Here is a 17,705-nt window from a genome sequence, read left to right as displayed (position 1 = left end):
CCGGCTGCACACCGCACCCCCCGATGCAGGGGATCGCGGTTCCAGGCCGTGAGACTCCGATCACACCGCAGAATGAAATCGCCTACAATGCCCCAGGCGGAGCTGCGGCTCAGACAGGCTCGGGGACGAGTGTCCAGGCCCTGCGTTCAAGCCTCACGACTGACAGGAGGGAAAGAACAGAGCCGACGCCCCGGATGTCCCCAGGACGAGGCCCCAGTTGGGACACAGCAGCAGCCAGTGAGCAAAGCAGCAGCAGCTTCTACATTTGAGTCCCAGTTTTTGACCTAAAAATAAAAGGAAAAAGAAGAAAAGAGTGGGATGAAGGGCAGAGGCAGGAGACCCCCCCTTCCCCCTCACACACAGATGCACACACACACACACACACACACACACACGCCTTGATGTCCAGGGTTCGAGGCTGCGCAGGGAATCCCGGGCCCCTGGCCCATTCCGCCCGCTCCCACACCGCGCTCCGCTGCCCACCCGAGGCCGAGGCCGCAGGGCCACCTGCCAGCACTGCCCAGAGCAATTATTGACTTTTCTGTGGGGCGGGAGGCCAAGCCCTCCTGTGTCGCTGAGGAGCTGGGGTGCCTGGCAGGGGCCCGGGAAATCCCCCCCCAGATCTAACCCAGCCTCCCTCAGATGCCAGTCTCTCTAGGAAAACAGCCCCCGGGACACAGGAAAGCCAAAAGCAGTCCAGGAGAAAATAAAATGAAAACAAAATACAAGTAAAATACAATGGAAAGCTTTGGTGGGGATGGGGGGGTGGGGTGGGGGAGACTTTCCAGACACCTGGAAACGGCCAGCCTCGGGCAGGCCCCTAGATTCCTGCTGGCTACCAGCCTCTCCGGCTGTAGTTTGACTATAAATAGAGTTCATCCTACTGGAGTGACTCAGTTTCCCCTTGGTGCCTCTCCTTCCTCTCTCCCCCTCTTTCTCCTTCCTTCCTTCCTTCCTTCCTTCCTTCCTTCCTTCCTGGTTGTGGGCTTGAACTCAGGGCCTGAGCACTGTCCCTGAGCTTCTTTTGCTCAAGGCTAGCACCCTACCACCTGAGCCCCAGAGCCACTTCCCGCTTTTTCTAGGCGGTTTGAGCTAAGGAGCTCACAGGCTTCCCCACCTGGGCTGGGATTGAGCGGTGATCCTCAGATCTCAGCCTCCTGAGTAGCTAGGATGACAGGCGTGAGTCACCAGCACCCTGGCTACTAATTTAAAAAAAAAAAAAAAACTGGAAAAACCAGGAGGGCTGGAAGCTGATTCCTACCGTCTCCACCTCCCAGAGAGCTGGGGTGGCGGATGAGAGCTACAAAGCCCAGCCTCTTCCCTCAGTGGCAGGCCTTCCTCTGTGTGGCAAAGAAGACACGGAATGCAGAATGGCACAGCTCTTCTAAAACCCCGTCTTTCACAGTCTCTTCCTTTCCCTCCTCCCCTGGAACCATATTTAACTTTGGCAGAGTTTCCCTCTGGTCTTTCTCAGTGACCCTCGGCCCTGGCTACATTCGCACCCTTTCCTATCATTGACAATCCTCGTCTCACCACCCCAGCCTTTCCTCATCTTGTTAGTGCTGGGGCTTGAACACTGGGCCGGGGCACTGTCCTTGCCTGAGCTTTGCTTTTGCCATCCATCTGCACTTCATGTCCCTGGTTCTGGGCCAGCGTCTCGATGCCCATTCTTAATGACAGTGGCCAAGCTAGCTCAGGCTCATTTAGGGATTTAATGATGAGCTATTGGGGTCGCTTGGAGGGGGCCAGACTGCAGAGCCAGGCTAGGAATAAAGGAAGAGAACAAAGGAAGCTAAGCAGCCAGGACTGTGTTCAATGTCAGATCATGCTGGGCGCTGGTGGCTCACGCCGGTCATCCTAGCTACTCAGGAGTCTGAGATATTGGAGGATCATAGTTCAAAGCCAGCCCAGGCAGGAAAAGTCAGTGAGACTAAGATTCTCGCCAATGAACTACAAAAACCTCAGAAGTGGAGCTGTGGCTCAAGTGGTAGAGCACCAGTATTGAGTGAAAAAGCTCAGGGACAGCGCCCAGGCCCTGAGTTCAAGCCCCAGGACTACTGTAAGGTTTGCCAGAAAGGAAAGCTGCCACATGGTCCAGGCAGAAAAGAGTTTATGGGGGGGGGGGGTGGTCAAACTGCCGGCCCGCACAAGATGGAGGTGTGGAGGCAAAGGGGAAGGAAGAAGAGAAAGAGATGGAGGATTGGTGTTTGTTGTTGTTGTATTTGCCAGTTCTTGGGCTTGAACTCAGGGCCTGAGCACTATCCCTGGCTTTGTTTTGCTCAAGGCTAGCACTCTGCCACTTGAGCCACAGCGCCACTTCCAGCTTTTTTTTTTTCTATATGCGGGGTGCTGAGGACCCAGGGCTTCATGTATAGGAGACGAGCACTTTACCACTAGGCCATATTCCCAGCCCAGGATTGGTGTTGAGTGGGATTATATAGGGAAAGGTGGGAGGCGGGACCACAGTGGATCCGGAAGTGACCACAGAGACTGGGGAACCTCTCCCGGTCTGAGGGAGGTGTGACCAGGGCGGTTGTGACCTCAGAGTCCAGGGTCCTTTGCCCACTCAGTCAGGTGATTGACAGTCAGGTGATTGCTGGTTTCAGGCAGGTGAAGAAGGGGGAAGAGGTAGACCTCACAACTACCACCACCAACAACAACAACAGCAGACCTTCCTGCCCTGGCTGGCTTTGAACCACTGTCCTCAGATCTCTGGCTTCTGAGTAGCTAGGATGACAGGTGTTTGCAGGGCCCCTGGCTTCACTTTGCAATGCTTAGTGATATCCGGGGCCTCACATCAACTTCTTTATTCCCTGGGAGTCAGGCGAATCCTATTTCCATTCCATCTCCTTCACCCTGCCCTGGACCATTCTAGAAGCCTGGCTCTTCCCCCCACCAGCCAAATGCCTCTCTTGAGTGCGGATGCTCATCCAGCCGGGGCGGGGGGGTGGGGTGGCCAGGCTGGCTGCTGATCTGTGGGAGATTGTTGGACCCAGGTAACTGCAACCGTAGTCAGGACACGGGGGATGCAGAGGCGAGTGGACCAATGCACACTTTATTTCAGGAGGGCCAGGGTTTATATAGGGTTAGAAATCAATTCACAACTTCAAGGGTAAAAATTAATACGACATGATATCCATTTCAATACAAAAGTTGAGGATGTTGCTACTGCAGGGAGGAAACTAATACAAAAGTTTTCACTACTACAAAGAGTGGCTACTTCAAAGAGAGTGGCTACTACAAAGATTGTTGATATCAAAACAGAGGAATAGACCAGTCAAGGCAGAACTCTATCACCTAGCTACTATTTCCTCTTTGACCATGACTTCTCTATTTACTGTGAAGAGACTTCCCTCTATACAGTGAAAAGCTTTTGCTAAAGGCAGCTGGTCAAGCAAGTCTCCCCAGGGAGGCTCTGTACAGGGGAAGAGTCTCATGACAAGGTGGCTTCCTTTGGCCATCAAACCCAGGAGACTTCTTTAATGGAGATTTTTCCCCATAGGCCTATTAGTGTGCTAATGAGGCATCAGAGCTTCTGTGCTGAGGCTAAGTTTCCCACTGGTCAGAGAAGTTAATTCTCCCACAATTCCCCCTTTATTTATTATTTTTCAACAGTTGCTTCTCTAGTAAGCTTAAGGGCAGTGAGTAAAATATCAGAAGATCTATTCTTAGCAAAATGCTTCATTACTGCTATGATAGAACAGTATCCTAAGGTAAAAACACCTAACATAAGTATTAAGGCAATAGAAGCGCTTCCAACACTATGGGTAATACTTTGCCACCACCCCCTGGGGTCTAATCCTTCTAAGATCTTGGCTAGTATTGGCTAGTCCCTGGGCAATCTCATCAATAGAAGAGACATTTGGTAATTCTTTTTGAAAAGCTTCAAAAACCTCCCGGTATAAACTTTGCTCACTTAAAGAACCATTTACTATGGCTCCATCTATAAGCATTTGTATATTATTCCATTCACATTCAGAGGCATTATATTTATAAGGTGTTACACGGACATGATTAGAATTCCAATCACAGGTTAAAAACAATCATTGCTGCAAAGCCAGATATTTCTGTCCAAGCCAAAATACCCCTCCTTTGATGGCTTCTATCTCATCTTGAAGGTGGGTGTTTACTTCCAGCTGATGTTGCCATAAATTGTGGAAGTCCTGGTGCCAATGCACCATAAAGTCATGAGTTTGTATAGATTGTCGCAATGCGGCTCCAGATATCGCTGCGGTAGTAGCAATGGCAATCAGTCCTGTAGAGCCAGAGTGAAGGACCAGAGTAACTCCATATTGTACTAAGACCCCATTCTGTACCTGACTGACCTTACTGTAAGTCTTAACCCCCACCCCTCGCTTCCCAGAAAAGATCATATCCAACTGTGAGTGTGATTTCCAGTAATTATGAGTGGAATTTTCAGTATCTAATCATGAGTGTGATTTCCAGTATTTGTGAGAGGGATTTCCAGTATCCAACTGTGAGTTCAATTTCCAGTATCTAATCAAAACCCTGCAGCTGAGGATCACAAGAGCCCAATAGCTACCCTTATGAACGCATAAGATGACGCTAAATGAAATGAACTCCATGTTATGGAAATGGTTGTTATATCACTATTGTAACTACTTTCAATGTGCTATGTGTAACTGTAGCTTCTATTATTGATGATCTTCTTGTATCCCTTTCCTGTGGTTGTACCTACACTATCTCTGTATCTTATCTGAGTAAATTAGAAACCGTGTATACTGGTATTAGAACTAGAAAATTGAAAGGGAATACCAAAATCGAGAGACACAGGGTAAAAAAGACAAATGACTACAAAAGCAATACTTGCAAAACTGTTTGGTGTAAATCTACTGAACAACTCATGGGGGGAAAGGGAAAGGGGAAGGGGAGGGGGGAATGAGGGAGGAGGTAACAAACAGTACAAGAAATGTATCCAAAGCCTAATGTATGAAACTGTAATCTCTCTGTACATCAGTTTGATAATAAAAATTAAAAAAAACCACAAACCTGCAGCTGTGCACACATCCCCCTTGCTATACCCCTATGGCTTAACCAATCAATTTTAAATGTGTCAGTCCCTTGATCTGACCAATGACCCTTTCCAGATTCCTTCCCACCACCAAATATGCCAAACATGCTTTAGAATTATTTTTTAATTCTCCTGCGGTGTGTGTTGATTTGTTGAAAGATGCTATGATGTATGCTAAGTCCCTGCCTTCCCCAAAGAATTTATAAAACAGCTGGAAGCCCCAGGTTCAGGGCCTCCTAGCATCACCAGCTTGCTGAAATAAACGCCCTTTTTGCTGCTTGCATTGGTCTTGGTCTCTGGAGGTCTTTCGGGGGATCCGAACTCAAGCATTTCAGTCCGACGAGTTCTGCGATAATCAGTCCAATTGCACGACAACTCCTCTTTAAAAGCTGCTTGAAAAAGCGTATTACTAGTCCTTGTACAGGTCCTCCAGCCCAGGGATGATGCATGCAAACAGGCACCCCAAAGTGAGTGGCACTGGGTCAAAATCACGATACTATCTTGACACGGTAGGGGTGCACAGGGTGAAGATGTAGATTCTTCCAGATGACTGTCAGGCTGTCTGTCTTCCATCTTAATCCAAATAGGATGAGCAGGGGCCCTGGTGGCAGCAGGCAGCAGTGTCTCCCAGTGGCTCCAATGGAATGTCACACCTCCTGCAGGGCTGCTTGCAACTTTCTGCATAGACTGGTTAAAGTCGCTAGGTTATAAAGCCTGACTTGAGCAATATCTACTATTTTCCTGGTTGTTTTTTAAGTACATTGGCTTTTGCCAGCTGGTGTCCCACCGAATTTCAAAACACCTTTAGGCAATCAATGGACCTTGGGTGATTTTGCCAGGACAATAAGTTTTAGTAATCAGACATTTTTAATAAGTCTAGGACTTTCTAGGCCAACAATACAGGGGCCAGAGAGGCGGCTAATTTCCACAAATGATGCTGGGGAGGAAATAGCCTGTTTTCACGGGCAAGGGCAGGCCTGGCGTCACTAAAGCCTGCTCCAAACCATCCTAAAAGCTGTTTAGCAGACATGGAGTTGGACATGTTCATAGATAAAGTAGGGTCACAAGATGGGTTATATTTGGTGGAGTTTTGTAACCACACACCAAAAGGTCCCCAATCATACCAAATATGTTGGGATGTGTTCCATATAGTTGGAAAAATTCCTCAACAAGTTTCCCAATGCCTTTCAGTAAAATTCAAGTTCAGATAAGTAAAAATGTCACATTTAGGCAGGCCAGCAGGACTAGGATAATTGTCTAACTTATAGGTGTGAGATCCCACAGACCAAGAAGACAGTCTCACCAGCCGAGTTCTACTGGAATTATATGAACCTCCGTGTTGAATCCAATATTAATATTTTAAAAAATAACATGGGGAACGGCCTAGACAGATAGCTTTAGAAAACTGGGAGTAAGAGAAGTTCGTCCTTCTTCCATGGGAAAGACTGGAATGCCAGACCCATAGGGGGAGAGAGTAAGTCAGGAATAGATGTAGAAACAGAGATGGGGGCTTCCGTCCATAAATATGGATGCAACAAAGGAGGGTTAGAAATATAGGCCCAATACATTACCTCTGATGTAGCCCCTACAGGTTATCAGTGCACAGTTCATTAGAATGGCCTTATGACTTGGATGAGGGTGTCTCACCCCGGTCTTGATGCTCAGGGGGTGTTTGTTGCTGGATCCACTGGAGCAGGTACTAGAAAGATGGGCTGTCTTCTGTAGAAACATAAGCATACCCTTGCTCCTGGCTTGTTTTACAAAGGCAGGGCTAAGAAGTGGTGCTCTGCTCTGGCCATTATATCTCCAAGAGGCAAATTTTAAAAATTAAGAACAAATAAATTAAGAACAAATATTGGGCTGGGGATATAGCCTAGTGGCAAGAGTGCCTGCCTTGGATACACGAGGCCCTAGGTTCGATTCCCCAGCACCACATATACAGAAAACGGCCAGAAGCGGCGCTGTGGCTCAAGTGGCAGAGTGCTAGCCTTGAGCGGGAAGAAGCCAGGGACAGTGCTCAGGCCCTGAGTCCAAGGCCCAGGACTGGCCAAAAAAAAAAAAAAAAAAAAAAGAACAAATATTGCTTCCTCAATATGGCTCGGGCTCGGGCTATTTCATAAACGGTACTATCCATATTCCCCGTTTTTTATTTTTTATTTTGTGTTTTTAAAGTATAGTGGGCTCGTTCTACTATACCTTGACCTTGAGGATTATATTTAATTCATGTAAAGTATTATGAAATTTTAAAGGTAGCATGTTCTTCTTTTGTGGGAGCAAAAGAGACTAAAGCATCTACTTGAGAATTACCATATGCCATAGGACCTGGCAAATTAGAATGAGCATGAATGTGAACTACATACAGGGAGTGCTATCTTTAGCATAACAGGCTTTGTATATTGTTTAAATAGTGAATCTAGTGCTGGGAATATGGCCTAGTGGCAAGAGTGCTTGCCTCATATACATGAGGCCCTGGGTTCAATTCCTCAGCACCACATATACAGAAAATGGCCAGAAGTGGAGCTGTGGCTCAAGTGGCAGAGTGCTAGCCTTGAGCAAAAAAGAAGCCAGGGACAGTGCTCAGGCCCTGAGTTCATGGCATAGGACTGGCAAAAAAAAAAAAAAAAATAGTGAATCTAGTGGGGATTTTATTTGGGAAATATTAGCAGAATATATATTGCATAATAATACATGTGCTGCATAGGCAGAGCCAGTGATTAAATTAAAAGGTATTAAGAAATTTTGTAAAGCTTATATAACAGTATGTAACTTGTTGTTGTGCCAATTGCTAAGGAGTGAGAAAAACTTGATATTTACTGTTTATCCAAAATGTACATTTGTTGTATTTAGTACCACCTGCAAAGACATTTGGAGTATTTACAATGGGTTGCAAAAGTAAAATATTATCAATAATATAAACTTGGTTTTGAAAGAATTGTCGTAAAGGTCTAGAAGGTAAATGGTATAAAATTTCTCCAGGGGGCTGGGGATATGGCCTAGTGGCAAGAGTGCTTGCCTTGTATACATGAAGCCCTGGGTTCGATTCCCCAGCACCACATATATAGAAAATGGCCAGAAGTGGCACTGTGGCTCAAGTGGCAGAGTGCTAGCCTTGAGCAAAAAAAAAAAAAAAAAGCTCAGGCCCTGAGTTCAAGCCCCAGGACTGGCAAAAAAAAAAAAAAAAAATCTCCAGTAAAGCCATTCAAGGCCAATGGGAGGATATCAGAGGTTTGTAATGCAAATTTGAATTGCTGTTTAGGTATAGGGATAATAATGAAGTAGGTGTCTTGCCCACTGATTTGCAGGCACCTTTCATGACCTAGTATAATAATAAAACCAATCATTTTCAGATGTGTGGTTAGCATTTTAGAGAATGTAGGCATGGTATATATCCATTCCGAAGGTCTGTTGTACTGTGCTAGCACCCCTGTGGGGTAGTTTTTTGGTAAGTAATGTTAATAACCCAATAGGGGAAGATCAGTCTACCCGAGATAAGGAATTTTGAGTCAGGGCTTTTTCTACTAAAAGTAATTCCTGATGTCCCTCACTAGTTAATTTACAGGGCTATTTAAAGCCGAATCTCCTAAAAGAATGGAGAATAGATTATGTAAAGCATAGGTAGGGATCAGTAACTTTTGAAGATCATTAAGTGTTTAATTCTTCAGTCCGAATTTTTACTAATTGGGGGGTAATTGCTTGTCTTCTAACTAAATATCCTAGATACTTAAATGGATCTTCTGTTTAAATGAATTTTATCAGGGGCAATTATTAAACCATACTGTTGCAAGTGCAAAAGCAAAATTTGCAACAACTCTGATACAGTATTTTTATCAGGTGCAGCAAATAATTAATCATTTTATTGAGAACCTGTAAGGCAAACTGGATTAGCAATTAAACAATCATCTTGGTAGCCATAATTTTCCTATATCCAACTTAAAAGAACCATGTAGGACAGGTCTGTTTTTCAAATCTCATATCTAGAGATCCATTTTTGATCTCTCAAGTCTTTTACCAAGCCTGGATGTATTTGAAGAAATCTGAAGCCTAGGTGCCACCCATTGCTTTAGGCTGCTTGTTTTCACTTCCAAATTTCTTATCTAGAAAGGCATTCTAAAGCCTTTTAAAGTAGAGGCTTTCACACGTTCACCTCAGCCTTTATTTGCATGGAAAAACTGAAACCCAGGGGGCACATTGCCTCCTGGCTGCCTGTTTTAAAAGAGCCTTTTTTTTTTTTTTTTTTATACAGAGAGTTAATGAGAGTTGTGTACTTCTATCCCCATTAGTTTATGTACTTTAAAATATTTACCTGATTATATGTAACTTTAGATAGTCTTACTATTACATCACAGTTTACACTTATAAAAGTTAATACCTGAATCATTAAATTGATACCCAAAACAATTGTAACAAGAGTACACTTAGCAGTGTGCCCCAGAATTATAAACATGAGATTCCAGACTTAGTACCATTGCCTTTTTAATACATCCAAATTGTAAAACTGTACAGAAATCAAATTATGTATTAGGTAAATAAACTTTAACTCTCCTTTAAGATATTCTAATTTGAATCCATCCTAAGGGGCAGTTTTAGAAGTATCAGTCAAATCATTTATTTTTACCATCAGGTTTCCAATGTTTACCTGAAAACAAGAGAAACAAAAGAAAGGCCTCCATTGGCCTGTCCTATAGAATGGGCCAATCTCCATCCTATTCCTTAGAGCTTGATGAACTGCCTTGGCCCCAGCTTGCCTTCTTCCACCATGAATGGACACAACCTATGGCTGTCCCGCCACGTGGACTGGCTAAGCTGCACCTTTGTCAGTTTACCCCTCACTCCTGAGAATAGGCTCACAGGCCCATGCTAAGTTCTTATCTATTTAATTATTTTTAACCATGAATTAAAGAATTTTTAATTATAGCTCCTCTTTAAAATAAACTAATAATCCTTTAAAGCTTTTGGTAATGCCCAAACTTGATGACCTTTTGAAAGTTGAAGTTAAACTAACCCATTTTTACATCCTACAGTTTCAATCTTGAACACATTCACACCCACATACACGTGCGTGTGCACACACACATATACATACATTCATATATGCAAGTATTTATGTAAAAGAACTTAAAAGCGCTCAAAACAACCATCGGCCGTACATTTTTTAGTGGCAAGAGGTATATTTGCCAATCTTACTCTTGCAATGACCAAAACTTAAGACAAAACCTTTAATGAATGATTTTAGCATTTTTTAGTCTCATTCACCAGGGCCTGCTAGTTTTAGCAAGACATTTTAGCATACTAAATACTTTTCAGCTGAAGATAACTGGGTTGGGGTCCCCTGGAGTATAACTGAGCCCACCCAGCACTTGACTCCAGTGTTTAGCCCAATTTTAGCTAGGGGCATTTTACAGTTTTGAATTACTCTCAGGCTAAGATTAGCCGGTGGTTTGAACCCGGCTCTTAGCAGCCTGCACTTTTTCAACTGCCTTCTTGCAGAAGGGGACACAGTACATAGTAGACTCTGTTTTCCCCATAGACATGTAAATGGACAATAGAAGTATGGGAAACAAAAGTTTATATTTAAAACTGGTACCAACCTCAAAGACAAAACCAGTCAAGACAAAACAGGACATAGAAATGGAGGCTTTATGCCTTGGATGGCATGTCCAGCGTCCACAAGCTGCCAGCCAGAGTGATGGAAAGTCCATAGGGCCCTGAATATTCTCAGGGGGATCCTCCCCAGGGGAGAGTTCCATCCCCCCGGCAATCAGCCTGCATAGACCGCCGGCCAGAGACCTTTTTTCCCAATATAGCAGTCCACACAAAACACAACTAATCAGACAAGGACAAAGACACATGAAACATATGCATGAAACATGTAGCGCAGGCGCAAATTAAAAGTGCAATTGCAGTAAAAATTCTCTTGAGAGGTAAAAGAAAAATCACTAGTCCTTCCCCAATTCCAAGCTGATGGATGGAAACGGGGAGTGGCGGCTCCCCTGCTAGTGCCTGGTTGTAAGGAAAAGATGACGGGGAAGCCGCCTTCGTTGGAATGGAGCCAGGAGACGGCCCCGTGTTACAGCTGTCCTAAGTTATGTGAATCTGGTCAATATCTTCATAATGAGGGGGCTGCGTTACACCTCCGGTTGGAGGGGGTTGAATGACAGGAAAAGTTTGATAGCAAAAGAACAGAACCATAGGAATTAGAATAAGAAAAGTAAAAGCGGGGGGGGGGGGGGGGGGGGGGGGGCCCCCGCTGAGGCAATCTTTTGTTTTTCACTTTTGTTTTTCACCTTCCTGATGGCCCCTGGCAGATCGCAAGAGCGGCTGCAGGGCTCCAAATCCGCTGCTGAGATGCCTCATTCTCTGAAGGAGCATGTGTAGAGGCTAATTTGATGTTAATTTTTCTTTAACAAAACTGACAGGAGATTGTTCAGGTGTAGCCATCTCTTTTAGCATCTCTTTCTTCCTGCCCAATTCGAGTTTCTGCCTCCTCTGGCAGGTCATAGGCCTTCACGGCTTTCTCCACGTCAGCCTCTAGCTCAGCAGCTGATGTTATGATAGCATCGGGAGACATCATACTTAGTGCTGCACGTGTCAATGCCCAAACACACCAAAATGTAACTGGAACCTTGTCACCACACCGATATTCCTTTTCCACATTATTCTTTACTCGTTCCCAGACTTCTAAATCTAAAGTACCTTCCTCCAGGAACCAAGGATTATACTCCACTACCACGTGCATGCACCCATCTCTTTGTGAACGCGAGACCATAGCTCCGTTCCGTTTCAGTACATGGTGGATAAGATTAGAAAAAGGAGTTGATTTAGCTTGTCCCATAACCCCGTAATTTTTTAAGTATTAGGAGCTCACCACACACAGTTCCCTTATCTCTTGTGAATGACACACAGTTCCCTTATCTCCTGTGAATTGCACACAGTTCCCTTATCTCCTGTGAATTAAAAATATCTCTCATCTCCACTGGAGAGCTCGGCAGTTCCGCAATCTCCTGTGGATTAGAATATCAGGTCCCTGGATCCGGACGCCAGTTGTTGGACCCGGGTAACTGCAACCGTAGTCAGGACACGGGGGATGCAGAGGTGAGTGGACCAATGCACACTTTATTTCAGGAGGGCCAGGGTTTATATAGGGTTAGAAATCAATTCACAACTTCAAGGGTAAAAATTAATACCACATGATATCCATTTCAATACAAAAGTTGAGGATGTTGCTACTGCAGGGAGGAAACTAATACAAAAGTTTTCACTACTACAAAGAGTGGCTACTTCAAAGAGAGTGGCTACTACAAAGATTGTTGATATCAAAACAGAGGAATAGACCAGTCAAGGCAGAACTCTATCACCTAGCTACTATTTCCTCTTTGACCATGACTTCTCTATTTACTGTGAAGAGACTTCCCTATGAATGGGGAAGAGACTTCCCTCTATACAGTGAAAAGCTTTTGCTAAAGGCAGCTGGTCAAGCAAGTCTCCCCAGGGAGGCTCTGTACAGGGGAAGAGTCTCATGACAAGGTGGCTTCCTTTGGCCATCAAACCCAGGAGACTTCTTTAATGGAGATTTTTCCCCATAGGCCTATTAGTGTGCTAATGAGGCATCAGAGCTTCTGTGCTGAGGCTAAGTTTCCCACTGGTCAGAGAAGTTAATTCTCCCACAGGAGATGAGACCCCGACTTTCCATAGGCCCACACCGTCTCAGAGGGAGCCACGTGCACACCCAACCATGGAGCCTTAGTGAACATTTGTATATGAATGTCTCTGAAGTGGCTCCTGTCGGTTCAAAGGGCCCTGGTAGGCAAATCAGGACCCTCTATTTGGCTGTCCTCGGGTTCCCTGGACAGGGAAACAGGAAGGACATAAAGTAAGAAAATAAAGGCGCAAGCCTGGCGCCAGAGGCCCGTCCTCCCCCCCCCCCCCCCCCCCCCCCCCCCCCCCCCGCCACCCGCCATCACCCCAGCCACTCAGGAGGCTGAGATCTGAGGGCTGCGGTTGAAAGCCAGCTGGGGCAGAAACGTCCGTGGGACACTTTATTTCTAATTCACTAGCAAAAAAAAAAAAAAAGCCAGAAGTGGCACTGTGGCTCAAATAGTAGAGCAAAAGAAGCTCAGGGACAGCACCCAGGCCCTGAGTTCAAGCCCCAGGACTGACAAAAGAACAAAACGTCCGCTGACCAGGGTCCTCGTGGGCAGACACCATCACCCGGCTTTGCACTCTCCATCGCCCCTGGAATGCATGAGGCTCTGAGTCCAACTCTCGGTACCACCGGATGCGGGGAGCAGCAGCTGCTGTGTGTGTGGTCTGTTTGCCCTCTCCCTACTGCCGGCCTCATGGCTGAATGGGGGCCCCTGCGCCCCAACCCCGGGCCCCCTCACCACATCCAAGGGAAACAAAGCAAGGACGACGTTCTCTTTGGCTAGCTAGCCCATTTATTGGAGAACATTTTCCTTCTCTTGCTGTTTATCGTTGTCCCTGCTGCATCTGAATTTCTTGAGCCATGAGAACTTTCTAGCAACGTCTGTGACAGGAAGATCGCTGCCTTATCCCAGCCCTCCTGTGTCCCCCTCCCCTCCCCCCACCTCAAATCCCGGTGCTGAGGAGAGCAGGATTTTTGTTTTCCTCTTCTGTCCTAAACCGCTGGGAAGTTCCCCTCAACACCACCTGGGAAGTGAGCCAGGAAAGATGGGGACCGGCCTGTGGCTGTGTCTTCAACACAGCCCCTCGCCCCCTCGGGGGAGCGGAAGGAGAACGAGCAAGGGAAGGACAGCGGGAACTCAAGAAGTGGCTGGGCAGTGACCCCTGGAGAAAGGCAGGGTTGGGGGGGCCTGTAACCCCGGCTATGCCGTGGGGCCTAGGAGGGGGAAGAAGGGAATGGAAAGGGGGTGGACGGCTGTTCTAGGCCAGCCTCAGAGAAAACTTTTAAAGTTACCAAGACCTCCTGCCGATAAGCTGGAGCATAACAAACATTTCTATTGGGAAGGCAGCAAGAGGAGGATTGCAATCCGAGGCCCAGGGCAAAGACAAAAACAAAACAGCCGGTGGCTGGCACAGGGCCATCCCTCCTGGCTACTCGGGAGGCTGAGATCTGGAGGCGCGCAGGTTCAAAGCCAGCCCTGGCAGGAAAGCCCATGAGCGTCTCACCTCCAATTCACCAGCAAAAAAAGAAGGAAGCGGCGCCGTGGCTCAAGCGGTTAGAGCGCCAGCCTTGAGCGACACAAGCTGGGAAGCAGCGCCCGGGGCCTGAGTTCAAAGCCAACGACCAACAGAAAGAAGGAAAAAAAAATTTTAAAAAAACCTATCCAAAATAACAAACTAAAGCAAAAAGGGGGCTGGGGGCGTGGCTCAGTGGTAGAGCAGCGGCTTACAAATCCCGGTGGTCCCCACCGCCCCCCACCAAACGAAATCAGGCTCTGGGTCAGCTGTGCCTGGAGTCACCCCAACTTCCCGCTACGCTGCGGGGGTCCGGCCTGCCTGTCTGCAGCCAAGCGCGCTCCTGGACACCCTACTTCCATCTCCCAGGTCCCAGGGGTGCCCCCCCCCCTCCCCTGGCTCAGGCCTGCCTCTGCCCCCCTCCGCCCTTCCCCTTCAGCTCCAGGCTGCTGTCCCCACGCTGGGGGGGCCTGCCCCCTACCAGCCTCCACAGAAGGTTCCGGAAGTCAGCCTGGAAGTGGGAGGAGGAGAAGTAGTAGACGAGGGGGGTCCACGCAGGAGTTGAGGGTGCTGAGCAGCAGCACGTAGCCCCGCCACGCCGGGCTCACCCCCTGCACGAACCCCACCACGTGCGACGCGTTGTAGGGCCCGAAGCACAGCAGGAAGTTGAGCAGCGTGGCGGCCACGAGCCCCATCACGCGGCTCCTCCGGCGCCGGCTGGCCCCCCGGCTCAGCAACCACACCAGGCGGCCGTAGCAGTAGGTGGTGATGAGCAGGGGCGCCCCGAAAAGCACCACCGCCATGGTCAGCCGCACGGGCAGCACCACGGCCAGCTGGTCCTCCCGGAAGTCCAGGGTAGCACGTGCCGTTGCTCCCTTGGCTCTGTGACGTGTTTCCGGAGAACTCCGCCACGTAGATCACGCTGCAGTGGGCCCAGGACAGCAGCCAGCAGGCGGCGCTCGCCAGGCCGGCCTGGCCCGCGCGGGGCCGCGCGCGGTACCACAGCGGGTAGGCCACGCTCAGGTAGCGCTCGGCGCTCACGGCCGCCAGGAAGAGCGACGTGAGGTAGAAGGTGGTGTAGAAGAGGAAGCTGCTGAGCGGGCAGAGCAGGAAGGGCAGCGGCCAGCGCAGGCCGCTCGCCGCCTCCGCCATGCGGAACGGCAGGAAGAAGAGCAGCAGCAGGTCGGACAGCGTCAGGTTGAGCAGCAGCACGTCCACCGCCGCGGGGCGCCGGCGCAGCTTGCCCACGAACACCACCAGCGCCAGCGCGTTCAGCGGGAGCCCCGCCGCGAACGCCACCAGGTACACCGAGAAGTACAGCCAGTGGTGGCCCGCAAAGTACACCCTGTCCGCAGGCGACCCCATGCCGCCGGACACTGGGGGGGCTGGAGGGGGGGGGGAGAGAGAGAGAAGGGGGGGGTTCATCTGAGTGTGAAACAGGAGGAGGGGGGCAGCCCAGGGCTGGGAAGGGGGATTTCATCGGCTCAGGGACAGGGCTGGGAATGTGGCTCGGTGGTAGAGTGCTTGCCTAGTACGCGTGAAGCCCTGGTTCGAGTCCTCAGCACCACATATAATAGAAAAAGCCGGAAGTGGCGCTGTGGCTCAAGTGGCGGAGTGCTAGCAAAAAGAAGCCAGGGACAGTGCTCAGGCCCTGAGTTCAAGAAGCCCCAGGATTGGCAAAAAAAAAAAATAATAATAATAAAATAAAATAAAGGAAGTAGAATGAGCCATAGTTCATGCATATTTTGATGTTGAAAATAAAGGTTGTAATTATTCTAATGGAAAATGAGTAAGTGAAGGAGTACTTGCTCCACTGGGTAGGAGCAGTGTCATGCTGGCAGCCCCCGAAGTCACTCACCTCCCGGGGCAGGGGCCGGCCTGGGTTCCTGGGCTCTCGGCTCCTGCGCCACCCGCCTCCTCTTCCCCACGCCAGCCCCTGCAGTCCACAGCACCGCGCTATTTATCCACACCGAGCCTGATGGGGCGGCTCGCGGCGCTGACCCGCCCGCCCAGGAGCAGAGGCCAGACCGCCGTGCGGGCAGGCTCCATCCATCAGACCGTATGCAAAAGGAGAGAGCAAATTCCACCACAGGGCCTGCCCCCTCCCCCCCCCCCCCCCCGCCTCCCCCCTCCCTATCCCCCTCCCCCTCCCCCCAGGGCCCTCTTCTCCTTCTCCACTTCCCAGAGCACTGACCCTCGTCCTGGGGGCCCAGCGCCCCAGCAATCACTGGGACAGTCTCAGAGATGAAAATGGACACACCCAAGCCCGGTGTGGTGGCTCACTCCTGTCATCCCGGCTACTCAGGGGGCTGAGAGCTAGAGGATCAAAGCCAGCCCAGGCAGGAAAGTCCCATGAGACTCTCATCTCCCTTGAACCACCAAAAGCTGAAAGTGGAGGTGTGACTCAAGTGGTAGAGCACTAGCCTTGAGTGGAAAAAACTCAGGGACAGCGCCCAGGCCCCAAGCTCTAATACTATGAGAGAGAGAGAGAGAGAGAGAGAGAGAGAGAGAGAGAGAGAGAGAGAGGAGTAACCTGCACATGCTACAACATACCAGACCCCTTCCCCCCTCCAAGGGAGGGAAAAAAAAAACAGGCAGGTAAAAAGCAAGCCAGACACAAAAGGCCACACAATCTGTATAATTTCATTTACATGAACGACTCAGAATAGGCTTTTTTTTTTTTTTTTAAGAGCTAGAGGTTGTCTTGGGAACCTGGCACAGTAATGAACCAAACAAGAGCAGAAAAAGGGATTGTACTGGGAGGGTGGAATCTTCTGGAACAACATCATCTTCTGGCATATGCCTCTGTATATGTACTCGGAATTGCTGGCACCTTCCTGAGCCCAGGTCAGGTGACTGTCACTGTAGGCAAATTGACTCTCCACGAGGCTGTTAAAAGTAGAACAGCAAACAAAAAGTCTTTGGGCACCAGGCACCGTTGGCTCACACCTGTTGTCCTAGCTACTCAGGAGGCTGAGATCTGAGGACCAGGGTTCAAGGCCAGTCCAAGCAGCAAAGTCCATGAGACTCTCCAATGAACCACCAGAAAACTAGAAGTGGCGCTGTGGCTCAAAGTGGTAGCATGCCAGCCTTGAGCTGAAGAGCTCAGGGACAGCACTGACAGCCCTGAGTTCAAGCCCCACATGGACAAAATAATCGAAAAATATCTTTTTTGGAAGCTAAAGGAGGGCATAATCAGGTTATTATATTAAGCGGAGCACACCGGTAGTTAATCCCTGTAATACCAGCTAACTCAGGAGGATGAGATCTGGAGGATCTTGGTTCCAAGCCATCCCCGGGGGCAGAAAAATCCATGAGACTTTTTTATTTTTGTCATTTGTGGGGATTGAACTCGGGGCCTGGGCTCTGTCCCTGAGCCTCTTTGTGCTCAAGGCTAGTGCTCTACCATTTGAGCCACAGTGCCACTTCTGGTTTTTAAGTAGTTAATTGGAGATAATGCCCGGGCTGGCTTCAAACTGGGATCCTCAGATCTCAGCCTCCTGAGTAGCTGGGACAG

The 17,705-nt window shown here is 48.6% G+C and overlaps 1 protein-coding gene across 1 annotated transcript; it reads right to left on the bottom strand.

Moving 5' to 3' along the window:
• Nucleotides 1-14,588: 14,588 nt before the first annotated feature.
• On the bottom strand, nt 14,589-15,553 carry LOC125338925 (free fatty acid receptor 3-like). The gene is given in 3 exon segments (XM_048329959.1): nt 14,589-14,735; nt 14,737-15,042; nt 15,044-15,553. Coding segments are annotated over 3 exon segments (963 nt in total).
• Between the last annotated feature and the right edge of the window lie 2,152 nt (nt 15,554-17,705).

The sequence above is a fragment of the Perognathus longimembris genome, chromosome 20 (genome assembly GCF_023159225.1).
Source record: "Perognathus longimembris pacificus isolate PPM17 chromosome 20, ASM2315922v1, whole genome shotgun sequence".
In the NCBI taxonomy this organism is placed as follows: domain Eukaryota; kingdom Metazoa; phylum Chordata; class Mammalia; order Rodentia; family Heteromyidae; genus Perognathus; species Perognathus longimembris.
Note: the sequence above shows the minus strand (reverse complement) of the source record. Positions and strands in the feature narration are given on the sequence as shown.